At 40.1% G+C, this 14,095-nt stretch overlaps 2 protein-coding genes across 4 annotated transcripts in view; both read left to right on the forward strand.

Annotated features, from left to right (window-relative positions):
- satb1a (SATB homeobox 1a) overlaps window positions 1–6,361 on the forward strand; it is a 16,463-nt gene extending 10,102 nt beyond the window's left edge. Inside the window, exons 9-11 of the mRNA XM_046059402.1 lie at window positions 822–977; window positions 3,341–3,544; window positions 4,846–6,361. Of these exons, the coding sequence (XP_045915358.1) occupies window positions 822–977; window positions 3,341–3,544; window positions 4,846–5,736 (1,251 nt within the window). The 3' untranslated portion in view covers window positions 5,737–6,361. The remainder of the gene's footprint in view (window positions 1–821; window positions 978–3,340; window positions 3,545–4,845) is intronic.
- A 3,380-nt stretch (window positions 6,362–9,741) lies between these two features.
- tbc1d5 (TBC1 domain family, member 5) overlaps window positions 9,742–14,095 on the forward strand; it is a 24,188-nt gene continuing 19,834 nt past the window's right edge. For all 3 annotated transcript variants that reach the window (XM_046058734.1, XM_046058735.1, XM_046058736.1), the window contains exon 1: window positions 9,742–9,848. The gene's annotated coding sequence lies outside the window, so the exon portion shown is untranslated. The remainder of the gene's footprint in view (window positions 9,849–14,095) is intronic.

A 14,095-nucleotide genomic window follows, 5' to 3' on the forward strand; every position in this document is an offset into this window, starting at 1 on the left:
CTGGTGGATTGCTGCAGTGATGGTTGACTTACTACAACTTTCTCCCATCTCCCGACTGCATCTCTGGAGCTCAGCCACAGTGACCTTTGGGTTCTTCTTTACCTCTCTCACCAAGGCTCTTCTCCCCCGATAGCTCAGTTTGGCCGCACGGCCAGCTCTAGGAAGGGTTCTGGTCGTCCCAAACGTCTTCCATTTGAGGATTATGGAGGCCACTGTGCTCTTAGGAACCTTAAGTGCAGCAGAATTTTTTTGTAACCTTGGCCAGATCTGTGCCTTGCCACAATTCTGTCTCTGAGCTCTTCAGGCAGTTCCTTTGACCTCATGATTCTCATTTGCTCTGACATGCACTGTGAGCTGTAAGGTCTTATATAGACAGGTGTGTGGCTTTCCTAATCAAGTCCAATCAGTATAATCAAACACAACTGGACTCAAATGAAGGTGTAGAACCATCTCAAGGATGATCAGAAGAAATAGACAGCACCTGAGTTAAATATGAGTGTCACGGCAAAGGGTCTGAATACTTATGACCATGTGATATTTCAGTTTTTCTTTTTTAATAAATTTGCAAAAACTTTCTACATTTCTGTTTTTTCTGTCAAGATGGGGTGCTGAGTGTACATTACTGAGAAATAAAATGAACTTTTTTGATTTTTGGAAAATGGCTGCAATGAAACAAAGAGTGAAAAATTTAAAGGGGTCTGAATACTTTCCGTACCCACTGTATGTCTGATGTTGCGCCTGGCCAAGCCTGGGTTGTCTTTACATTCGCATAAACACCTTTGTGTGTGTGTGTTTTTGTCGTGTTGTCTATCTCATTTTAGGCAAGGTTGTCCCCAGTTATAGGAGACAGAGGGTTGAGGACAGACAGTTGTGTTCTCAATGTCAGCGCTTCTATCTACGAGGAGATTCAGCACGAGATGAAGAGAGCCAAGGTGTCTCAGGCTCTTTTTGCAAAGGTGGCCGCCTCCAAGAGTCAGGTGCTTACTTGCTTGCTGGTGTGAATCTGATGAAGATGTCCAATTTAGAAACACATACATATTGTACCCAATCATTTCTATTGCTTGACTGTTCAAATTTAGCTTTTCTTATGAATCCATCTCCCCAGTTAAAGCAGGGATGGCTAGTGTGTGTGGAGGAAAGCCCAGATAATCAACCAGCAGCTGTACTCTGCAGAGGACTATCATCAGTGCATCAGACTGCTATTGTGTCCTAAATTATCGCTTTAATAGTCACCACACAAAAATAGGCGCACACACATACAAACCACTTGTTTTTGCACATAGACATACTGTACAAGCACAGACACGTACACGCAATCCCACAAACACACACAAGCAAACAAATGCACTAATACACACATACGCACACAGGCATGATTTGAGTGTTTATTGTTCTCATTTTTATGGCAGCCCCATAAGCTTGTTATTGCCTTTGTTTTGAGGATAATTTCCCTTCATGGAATGGGGGGATTTTAGCTGTCTCATTTTCTCTTGCTCTCGTGCATGTCTCCAATTTTCACTTTTCTGTCTTCCTTTCTTTTCTTCTTTCTCTCTTCCTTTCTCTTTCCCTTCTCTCTGCTCATCATGAAGATGTTTGGAGGTCATTCAGTGGTCATGCCAGTACAGACAGGTGGTCCAAAACCCCTGAGGTTCTTATTCTATCTATTCGCTGGCCTCCCTTTTTACTTTACTTTCTCTATGTTCTTATTACCTCTCTCTCTCCCCCTCTCTCTCTCTCTCTCTCTCTTTCTCTCTCTCTCTCTCTCTCTCTCTCTGTATTACCCGGCTGTTTGGCAGGCAGAACCAGGCTGGATCTCTCTGTTCTATCTGCACTCTGCATCTGGATGGCATTGTGTGCTAGACTTGGGCTACAGCCAGGTGTATGTGTGTGACTCTCTCTTTTTGTGTGTGTGTACCTATCAGCCTGCTTGCAAATGTAATCATGCTCCAGTTCATGAATCTGTAACTAGCTTGGCTTTACGTTCGTCAATCTGCCACTCACAAGTTTCTTCCCTCCTGATGCAGAAAACCAAATCCACCTAAGAGGATCTCACCATCATCTTTCAACTTGCCTTTATTTTTTATGCTTGAGCAAATATATTATATATAATATAATATATTAGAGCAAACAGGAAATAGACAAGGCGCTTTACAACATGGACCCATGTTGAATAAATGTGAAAAGTAAATTATTGTGAATTTGCACTTTATACACCAAGGGAAAGCTGAACTCACCTTTGCAGTTACTACCACTTATATCTTATTAAATTCTAATTAGTCACAAAATTATTAGGAGAGTGGATGTAAAATAAATATGTTTAACAATGAGTGACTGACTTTGAGAAACTGACTTTGTCAAAAATATTGTAACCTCTTTTTTACATTTTCCTTTTTTCCTACTGACTTAGTACCAGACAAACAACTAAATGCTTTTTGTTTGAGCATGCAGTGCTTTGAGGTATGTCGCATGGTGAGGTTAGCTTAGCTTAAGAAGTAAATGTGGATGCCCGGGTCTATCCATGAAATGAGATGAAATCAAACTTTCAAACCATTTCCTGTTTACATGCTCCAACTGCCAAAAAGGTTAGATCAGTAATATGTGTACTTAAATATGTGTCACAGAAATTAGACTGATGCATGAAAAGCTGAGCCTTTGTTGGGTAATGTGTATTTCTCTGAATGGTGTTAGTTTTCAAAGACATCCAGAAGTTAAACCAAGCCACTTTTAGCTTAGCGCTCAACATGACATCATTCATCCTTTTTGACTCTTAAGAAAGCAAAAAGACCTAAGATATTGATACTCTGAGGTATATGAAGATGAGCTTGTTGATGTAGAAATATTCACTATACTTAATGAACTAATTAACTGAATTATTGACTTAATTAGCATGGCTAATGAATAGGTTTATTATATCGTGGCAATTATGGCAGGACATTAGGCTTTCTTCTGTTGTTGTGGGATATTTCTCTTCTTGCTTTCTCTTGCTCTACAGAGTTGTCGGCTCAGGTCAGTCAGATAGAGCTGCACCACAGGAGCTTCCTGGGTGTCAGGGTCATGTTTAAGGACACCTCAGAAGTACTAATGTGTGCTGACGCAGTGTCTTGACCACTGGGTGAAGAAAAGGCCATTTAATGACCACAGAGCACCTTGGTGTGCTCAGTCCTACACAATGTGTTAGTTGGTCAGCCCCTTGTATGTTCTCGTCCTGCAAATCCATTAATACACATTTATATTGGCTGCTTACAACTGCATCATAGTGTGTTAAATACATTTTTAAATGTTTATGTACTGTTTATACATGATGAATAGGGTAAGTAAAGATTTACCGTTCCTCGTGTAGGGCTGGCTGTGTGAGCTGCTGCGTTGGAAGGAGGATCCCAACCCAGAGAACCGGACCCTGTGGGAGAACTTGTGCATGATCCGCCGGTTCCTCAGCCTGTCCCAGACTGAACGAGACGCTATCTACGAACAGGAAAGCAACAACACAACGGCACAGCAGCACTGCACTGACAGGCTTATGCTGCTCAGCAATGACAATGCACTGGTGAGACTGCAAAAACACAATACATATCATTCCACACACGCTGTTCTGAACACTCTGTCTTTGTTAGATCTTGCTTGAGAAAAAAAATCCACAGAGAGTTTTTTTTTTTCATGTTATGTTTACCAGCTATATAAATAGCAGTTTGGAATAAATTAAAAGGAGCAGCAAAGGCTAGCTGATAAATAACTGGAACCTTCCAATAAACATTTTTTTATTTTCAGTACTTTCTTTTTTCTAAAGCACTTTAATATATAAAAAAAGAAAAGTGCTATATAAAAATTTTAAATGTTACCAGAAATTTGAAAGAAAACACATCAGGTTAGATGTCAATTGAGCTGCAGTGTGTGCAATAGGGTGTGAAAAGCAGCACAGCAGTGACAGTGTAATGTCAAAAATGTCAGGAGCAACGAGGCTGATTACTTGTTTTTCATTCCCTTCCATAGCTTGGGCATGGATTTATGGCTTGATTATAACACAGACTCACAGTTGACGTCACAAAATCTGTCCCTATGTTTGTGAAAGCACAGTATGTTGTGTGCAATACCATTGCATTAAAAACGAGACAAGAAGACATCACATGTACTGGTTTAGATCCTGACTACTTCTGTGTACATGAACCCTGGATGGCTACATTGCAGACCATCTCATGTGTGAAACCTCAGCGGTTCACACAGTTTATACTCCCTTTAATTTCTTACCAGAGCAGAGCAGCATGTCCTGTGCCTTCATTGCACCTTCGACCCAGCCATGATATGTCTGAAATGTGGTAATCAGTCTGTGTATGTTCTGCAAATAAATCATTCAAACTGAGGTCAAACGAAGGACAGAACTTCCACCAATTTCTATATTGAGATTATTTAAAACTCCCACGAGAAACAATACCACAATTGAGAAGCAAAACATAGAGAATCTATGAGATAAGGTTGTTTAGTCTCTGTCATGATATGACAGCAATTCTTCTATCAGTGATTCAGTGTTTGTAACTTCTCTTTAATATACAGTCTAAAATGAATAGAGCACATTTCATTAAGCAGTGAAGTCAATTATTATATATCCATTACTTGTACATTTTAAATAGGATCTGATAATGGTCCGTAAAAATGAATATGCAAATAAAAAAGACCTGTCACTTCAAATCTTGCAAATACATTTCTGTCTAGGCTGCCTTCACATCATCTACCATTAACATTAAACATGGTAATATCCACATCGACAATAAATTAGTTGGTGTTGATAATATAAAATCTTAAAGACGGGCTTTTGACTGTAATTGCTTCTACTTTCTCTATGTCTCTTGTCAGTACCAACGAAACTCTCCACTGCCACAGCAACACCATCTTCAACCCCATCAACCCCTCCAGCCCGAGGCAGGACCTCACCTGTCTCCACGGCAACCATGTGCCGCATCACCAGCCGAGTCCGAGGCTGGGGGTAACTGGGGGCACTTGAGAGTACGTTTGCAGGGCAGGTGCAGTAGTAATGGTGAGAGGGGGGACAGTAAGGACTGGGTTGAGGGGGGACGAAGAGAGAGGAGCAGTCTGGCAGGGGACTGGGGTGGTACTGGTAAGGTGAGGGACAAGGGCGCAGAAAGCAAGGGGCAAGTGATGGATGGAAATGTGGGTGAGGAAGGAAGTAATGAGATCACTGGAGACAGCAAAGAGGGCAGGGTTAAGGAGAAGCTCACTATGAAGTGGCCCAGTGATCAGGACCAAGGTACTGCTGGGGTTTGTTCAGAGACAGATAATGAGGTCCAAGGTGGAGATGAGGTCCAAGGTGGGGGGTTAAGAGTGTCCCATGAAGCCCTGGGAATCCTGCAGAGCTTCATCCAGGACGTGGGCCTCAACCCAGATGAGGAAGCGGTCCACACCCTGTCGGCTCAGCTGGGCCTTCCCAAACACACCATCCGAAGATTCTTCAACAGCCAGGACCACAACAAGCATCAGCACAGCAGCCAGAGTCCAAAACCCAGTCGAGACAGCCAGTACAGCTGTGCAGAACCAAACCTCTCCCAGACAGACGTAACTGCAGAGGAGCAGGAGGAAGGAGGTGATGGGGAGACTGAAACAAAACAAACGGAGGTAGAGAAGCAAACAGGGAGAAATGATGTGAGCAAGATAAATGTTTTGAAAGAATCAGATGTTGGCACTCAAACCTTTCCCCCTATGAAGGAGGAGCAGGAGAGCCACATCTAACCCACATACATGCAGTATGATCCCCGTGAGCCACCGAGGTGTTTCACGTCTTTGGTCCACATGCAACTCAGCCGCTGTTACTGGAGGAGTACTGACTCACAGTGTTTTCGTATTGGACTGTTATATAGGTGTGTGTCCTTAAATAGTGTGGACAAAAAGCTGACTTACTGCATATGTTTATATCACAGCTTAGAAGGATGCTGGTGTTTATTCCCGGACAGTGCACCTACATTATACTTAAAGCTGTCCTGTGATTTGAGAATCCCTACTGCACTTGAGACAGAAAATAACTGTGACTACATGTGCAGATAGTGTTATAACACATTGTTTCTGTGTAGATATATGTGTCTGGAGGAATTGGACCCCAATACAAAGAGATTACATATCACTGTCTAAAAAAAAGAGTAATTGTAGTTGGTTGACTGATCTAAAGTTCAAGAAATGTCCATGCCAGAAATGCCTTGCAGAAAGTGGCACTGCCAGTCTGTTTTTTTTTTTTATCAATATCTCCATTATTTTTGTCTTCACTATGAGTGCTTTGTGTTTTTGATCAGTCGTTTAAAAGTTCAACTGTTTCCTTCAGGAATCTCACTGTTTTATCTTACATTGTTCTTGTTGAAGTTTGTCTGTCATCTTGTATTAAATTAAGTCAATCAATCAAGTTTCCTGATTCTGTTTTAAATGAAATGATAGTTGAATATGTGAATGATATGTAGCAATTGTAATGAATCCTTTCATAAAGGACATGGCATCCTTTGCATTTTGTTTTTACAGCAGAACTTAAGAAATCAGCAGATGAAACAATGGATGAGATGCCATATGGAATATATGGATGTATCATGTGTCTCTACGGCTAATGAGTAAATGTTTTGTTCCTATTTCTCAACTTTATTCACAATGTTTGCAAAGTTTTGTTGAGGTCTAATTTGCCCCTGAACACACATCATGGTTTACACACAGTATTTCTACTGATGCATGTTATTTTACAATGAAAAAGTGAAAAGTGGTTTACCTAAATGTTGTATTTTAACATTCAATCGTTCTAATTTTATTGTTCACAAGGAGTGTGCTGAATGGAGTGCACAGTTTAATGTTTCTTCATGAGAGAAACATTAAACTAAAGATTGTGGACTACAAATATCAGACTGAAGCCGAATTGTTGAAATTAAATAATAGTGGTTTGTAAAAATGAAGACTCAGTTATAATTGCACTCTATGTTCATTACTTCAATCTGTTGTGAGCATGTGATATTAGTAAGATTAATTGAAGAAAATGTACATTTTAAGAGTCCAGATGCCGGGACAGATATCTTTTAACTTAAATTAAGGTAATCTAACTTTAACATATTAACATCAATTAGAATGTGGAAGCTTTACTCATCCGTACAAAGACATATGATGTTTCTCACCTCATGTGATCGAATCTGCGGGAACACAGAGATAGTCTGGAGGGCATTGTGCTGTTTCTGTCTCACAGATATAACAATGGTTGTTTTCTTCCTACGTAGCATAAAATCATCAGACGACCTTTGCATTTTTAAAATATTTGGTTGGGATATTTTAGCAACGTGTAAAATTTGCTTTGGGGACAGTCTGTGAGAGTTATCACGCTAGAAAGACTCTCGAAACAAGCAGAGAAGTAAATAAGAGATGAAGCTCATTTATCAGACAGCTATTTTAGGAAGCAGAAGGCCTGCTGTGGAAGACCCATTAAAGATTAAATAATTGGTTCTTATGTCCGCTTTCTGTACTGGTGTTATAGAGTTAGTACTGATGATTTCCTCTTATATGACTGTGTCTATGTTGGTGAATTGCTGTCATTGTGTCCAGCCATCAGACAATATTCTTCTGTGCTGATCACCAGGGCTCTCTGTACCAGTGGTTATGCGTCTCTGCACAATCACATGGCCCTTAATGCTGCCAGTGTTTTCCATCTTCTGTCTCTTTTTTTATTCTTCTTTTATTTTATCTGTCTCCAATGCTCTTTCCTTCTGCGTTTCTGCCTCCCTCTCTGCCCCGGAGTCTCATCTGTCTCTCCTCAGGACTTTTCACAGTGCAACATTCAAGCCCCATTTGGTCAGAATAGCTTTATAGAGTAATTCAATAAATGCTCTTTTCTGTCATCTGTTTCCATGGTGATACCTTAGTCAGGGCCAACAAGAGGCCACGAAAAGCCTCATCATCAGTAATATTAGCTATAATAATGATGATAATGGCGCTCTTGAAATGCCATGCCTGTGATGATGATGATGATGATGATGATGATGATGATGGTAATGACGATGATGGTCATTATGACTGCTTTGTGTTAACCCCCACCAACACACAAACACACACACAACTACCAATGCGCACATTTGACTCATTAATGCTATTTAATGTCACCACCTGTATACACTTTCACAGGGACTGCTGCCGTTTTCCTATCACGACTGTCCCGCTGCTTTGGTTTAGTTTGTTTTTGTGCCTTTTGTTTTGTCACTTTGAGATGTGGGTGTATGATAAAAGCACTCTACAGATAATCTTGACTTGTCTGACCTCAGAAATTGCTGCAATTAAGTCTCTATAAAACTGTGCTAATTAACCCTCATGTTGTAGAGCCCCTTCACTGTTCCTGCTTATACATGATGTGTTTGATTTCTCCTTGGTGGTGTGATACAACCTTGTGCTCTTCCACTGTAGCATTCTTTCTTTCTTTCTACTTCTTTGTTCACAATCTTACCACACATTTTGTTTTTATTCTACACCAAAATATGTTGCTGCTTTTTTGATTCAAATACGGACCCTGACAGCCACAGTTTGTGTGCTGATAAATGTGCAATTGAATTTGCAATCTCCTATTCAGTTTTATCTCTGCAGTCTAAAGTAGTAAGACATCTTGAGACAAATCTCAAGAATTATTTTCCAGACCTGTCTAATGGGTTGGATATGTGACTGAAGAGGGACAGTGCAAAAGACGGTTGTGCTGTGGCAAGCACAATGCAAGTGGCATTCATCACGATTGCCATTTAGTCAAAGGGGACAATCTGGACAGGGATCTGAGTCCTCCTGTTTGTGGTCTGTGAGACTAATGCTGCATTCCAAATCGCACACTTAGTTCATCATAACATTGGGCTTTGGCAGCTTTTTTAAAGGGTTTATAGGTTGTATCTTATTACTTTATTAAATCTTAATATGTCGTTCACTATGGCTTTATGCTTTATTGATCAGTTATATGCATTAATAAGGAAAACTTTTAGGTTGCTAGGTTGTCTCACTGGTTGGTTTTTATCCTCCTCCAGCAGGATAAACTCCTCCAAATGCACCGTTTGACCTCTATAAGGCTTTAATAGGGGAATGAGCTGCAGAGGATCCAAAAAAAATCAATTTCTCAACAACCAATTAGCTAATTAAAATATAACTGCAGATTTGGATATTTTATAAAACAGTTAATAATAACTTAATTATTGGCATTATAAGCATATGTCCTGCTGGAGGAAGATATACAACAGCCACAGAGTTTCCATAACCTGGCAGCCCAAACGTTGTTCTTATTAATAACTGATCTGTAAAGCTTTAAAGCATGATTTACACAATTTATTAAGTCATTAGTTGCAATGTATTAATTACTTTATAAAGAGTATCTTGAATTTGACGAGGAACAATTTTAAAAAAGTAATCAAACGATTATCAAAATAGTTGCAAAATAATTTTCTGTCTAATCAACTAATCGTTTCAGTTGTACGACTAAATAGGCCTACATATAGCCTCCTTGTAAAGCAACTAGTAATTAAATCAGTCAAATAATTAGTGGAGTAGGTTATTAAATACCCCACTGAAATGTTGTGGAGAAGAAGTAAGTGGCAGTAGAAGAAAATACTCAAATAAAGTAGCCAGCACAGCAGAGTTACTTTAAACGCCCCACGAGTGGAAACTAGTTTGACTTTATTGCACTAAACTGCGGAGCTCATCAGCGCAGCACGTCTGCAGACAGTGGCGCCGTCGGGCACAACTCCCCGGTCACATGATTAGTCAGCTGTTGTTCAGCACATCCGCCTGACCCGCCACTGTTTACAAATCAGAGACAGTCCGGGGCACACAGCATAATGAGGAGTCTTGCATGATCTGAACAGGTATCTCAACCACACTGACAGCCCACAGAGGGTTATCGATGACTCTGCTGCACCACTCACACTCGTGTTTGCGTGTGTTAACGACTTAGTCTTGTGGTTTCCAGCTAGCAGCAGCTGTGTGTCGGAAGTGAGGACAGGCCCGTGTATGGGCTCGGTTATAACTTGCTAACACAGGCAGGCTAATAACGTCACGTTATCTTACCCGCTTCTTGTCACCTGCAGCTACACCCAGTCAGCGCGGACAGCTACAGCGTGCCATTGTACGCGCATTTAACTAGTTTAACCTTCATTTAGCATTGTTAGCCGACACAAGCTAGCTTAGCTGTTGCTTGGCGTTTTGCCTCGACTGCATCGATAATCCTTTTGGTTTTCGTCAGTCATCCTCTGCGGTCATGCTACACGGACACTGCATGCATTTTACGTCAGATTATAGATACATTATCAATGCTGGCTATGAAATATGGTGTCAAAATTGTAGAAAAACTATTTATTTTAGGTTTACTAGTGCATCGTGCCTCCAGACCCTTTCCTCGGGCTGGCCCACCCTGCCTGACAGATTTAGTGATGGGTTCAGGGCAGCGCAGAGGTTTGGTAACAACCAGCATTGCCTGCCTGCATGGTTTAATGCGGTTTTACACATTTGCCCACACTTCCTAGAACCAGTGGAGTACAATTATGTGCGCAGGGAAAGTAGTATGAGTGCTTGCTGGCTATTCTGACTAGAGTAAACCTAGAGCTGTGTTGTTGACCCTTTTAACCATAGGAAAGGAGTTACACTGGATCATATGCCTGTTTTGTTGGGTCTGCTCTGACATCAAGTGTAGTGAGAGGAAATAGGTCAGTGGTTTATGATGTTCCTGCAAGTTTAAAAGTTTCTTCCTCATTCTTCTTGCACCGCAAGTCTTCCTGTAGTGCAGTGGTTCCCAACCTTTTTGGGCTGTGACCTGTAAAATAATATGCACTTGTGAACAGTTGCTTAAGTCAATGAGTTGTAAACAGTTCAACTTATGTTTTGTTTGTTTGTGTTATAGTTTTTTAGAGCCCAGATGAGGCAAAATGTCCAGTAATTCACAAGAAAAAACAGTCTGGAAGAAAAAGAGAAGCAGAAATATGTTTTAACTGCTTTTCTCTCCTGTTGATTATCTCACAACCCCTTAGATTTGTCTTGTGACTCCTTGTAGGGCTCCAGACCCCCAGGTTGGGAACCAATGCTCTAGTTTTTGTATACAGACAGATATCAGTCAAATTTTTATCTCTTGTCACGTATTTGGTAATTGAATCAGTCAAGACCCAGCAAGTTCTCAGTATTTGGCCAAGGTCAAGGTCCCAAGCATGTTCTCAGCCTCTTGCGCAGCATGTGACTATGAAGGCTCTGGGCCTGTTGCTGTGTGCTGAAGAAGAGGCATGTGAGTTTGTTTAGCTGGGGTGTTTTTGACTGAACTGCAATCTGCCGCTCTTGGTGTAGCTGCCAGTGACAGCTCCTTTCATCGCTGATTGAATCCTTTTTGAATATTCATCTCCTAAAGAGCCCATGTACTGTTTCTTTTTTTTCTGAATCAGTTTTACGATTAGCCTTCTCTGACAATGAGCTGAAATGAAGACTAGTGGTCTGGTTCAGCCAATGACTAATATAGTATTAGTAAATTACTTAAAAGTCTGGACTTGATGAGAAATGATGGAAAGCACTTTCCAGAGCTGAAAACAAGCATGCAGCCTGTTCATTTCAGAGGGACTGCGGTTGTAATTCAGTCAGATGTCTCCAAATGAAAACTCTGCAGGCACTTCAGCTAAACACTTAATGCAGTTTAATCTGGGTTTAGTTTCAGCATAGTTTAGCCTTTGTGCCTTTAGACCAATGAGCATGGAGCGGGCTGAAGGTTTTCTTTGTGTGTGTGTTTTTTTTCCAGCTCAACTTGAACGTGGGATCTGTTTAGCATGTGGTTGTCCGGCCAATACGTGAACAAAAACTGCCTCTTAGGAGAAGAGCCGAAGTGAATTTGAATTTGTCAACTTGTATTGAGGCGAACCCCTCGTCCCCTTTGATGTTCAGCTGATCTGTGACTCTGAAAGAAGGCTGCCTGCCTTTGATCAAGTGTAAAATCAAAGGAGTGGAGGAAAGTTTTGGGCTCAGATACTGTTACTTTCAGATTGACTATCTGTTAAAGGAAAGAGAAGTGAAATGTTTTGTAGCACGCATTGGGGATTATTAACGGAAGAGGTTCGGAGCGAGGCCGTCTGACTTGACGTGATTGGCTTTGCGCCTTTGAAATCAAGCTTGAGGCGATAACTCTGAAAAAGAAAATGGGTGAGAAATCTTGATGTGTGTAACAAGATAACGTAATGGCTACTGTTTGGATTTAGCTTCATGGGGCTGTTGTTGTAGTTAATCCCAGGAACAGATCTTCTACCTCAGAACAGATGGACGCTGTGTTATTTGTCTGTTGATTTATTTATGCATTTCATTATGTATTGATTTGATTATTTCATGAAAGATTCGTGTTTGAATTATTGAGGTCTCTCCAGGTGCTGTGGATTAAATTATGCAGGAGCTAATTTGCCTTTATTATTATGTTGTAAAGTTAGGATGTCGTTTTACACCTAACTCTGGGAAAAGGTAATGAAGGCAGCAGAAGGCTAAGAGAAGACTTGCTTCAGGGAAGACTGTGCCAACACAGCGAGGCCTCAAGTCTTTTACTGGCGTCGTCTTTCACTCAGTCACTCACTCACTCACTCACAAAGGCTTACACACACAAGACATGCCACATCAAAGCACAAGTAGTAGGGAGAGATCTGTGAAGGCCTCTTTAGAAAGTTTAGAATGGCTTTTTATTTTTGGAAATAAGGGACAAAGCGCTGGGTGTGTTTGCAGGCCTGTAGGGAGAAATGTTCCTCAAAATATCTTTTGACACTTTGTGCAATGCAAATTTTATTCAGATAGTGATGATATGAATTCATATTTTGTGGCTGCTGCTATATTTGAAGTTGCTCAGGAGAGTTTGATCAATCTTTCATGCCAATCTTTTAAAGTAAAACTCGGAAAACAGGCTATTATTGGAGATACCTATTGGCAACATTCTTTCCCTATAGTTGTGGATTAGTTCAGATTATTTTATGGGATAATATTCTTTTAATGAGGGAAGGGAGAAAAACCCCTCTGACTTAAGGAGAGCATTAGTCTTCGAGGAGAACAGATGTTTCCGAAGAAAACAGGCACATGCATTATGCATATAAAATTATTTCAATTTTGATTGCATGTGCAGCTGATTTATCGAGCGGTGTTCCATTCACATGGTTAATAGGTTTAAGAGATGCCTTTGTTGTGTTATTTCCACAATTAATAAAGCGAAAGAAAACATAATGCTCGGTGGAAGCGCGCTTAGGCTAACCATATTCATAAACATGGAATCATCCCAAACCGGATAAAGAATGGAGGCAGAATAGTTTAACCTAGATTGTGATGTCTTACAAAGAAAGTTAAACTTTTCTCATCACTGTTTATGTAACTGATTGTTGGAGGAAAGGCGTTTGCTCAGAGTTTACCTGGTGGGGATTTTAATGGATGTTTTTTTGTAATGCTTTGTTTATTTTAAACATTGGTGTTAGTGTATAGATTTTTTTTACTAATAATCAAGACCTTCAGACTACTGCAATATAGATTACAATAATGTCTTTGTCTGCTATGGTTATGGTCACATTTACCTCTCACGATGTACAATATATCTGATGTAACTCATCACGATAATTTGCGCTAACAAATGGTTTAGTCTTCAAAGTATTAGAAAATAGTGAAAAAAAGGCCATTGCAAATTCTCACAGCCCAAAGTGACACCTTCAGACTGTTTTGTTCAACCCCACAGTCAAAAACTCAAAGATTCTCAACTTATGAACATAGAAAACAGATTTCCCGATCTTATTTGACTTTATTTTATCCCTTTTATTTTATTGTATTTTACTAATTTTATATTAAAATTTTCATGCTCTTATCTTTTTTTTTTGTATTATTCTTTACACTTGTTAAAGCACTTTGTAACTTGTTTTTGAAAAGTGCTCTACAAATAAGGATTATTATTATTATTATTATTATTATTAAAGTATCACACGTCTACATCTGAGAAGCTGGAACCAGAAAATGTTTTGCTTGATAAATGACTTTAACAGTGAATTGATTATCAGAATTGCTGCAGATGTTATTATGAGACTAAGTGCTCCTTCAGTAGTAACTATGAACTAACTATTTATTGCTACAT

The sequence above is a fragment of the Micropterus dolomieu genome, linkage group LG09 (genome assembly GCF_021292245.1).
Source record: "Micropterus dolomieu isolate WLL.071019.BEF.003 ecotype Adirondacks linkage group LG09, ASM2129224v1, whole genome shotgun sequence".
NCBI lineage: Eukaryota > Metazoa > Chordata > Actinopteri > Centrarchiformes > Centrarchidae > Micropterus > Micropterus dolomieu.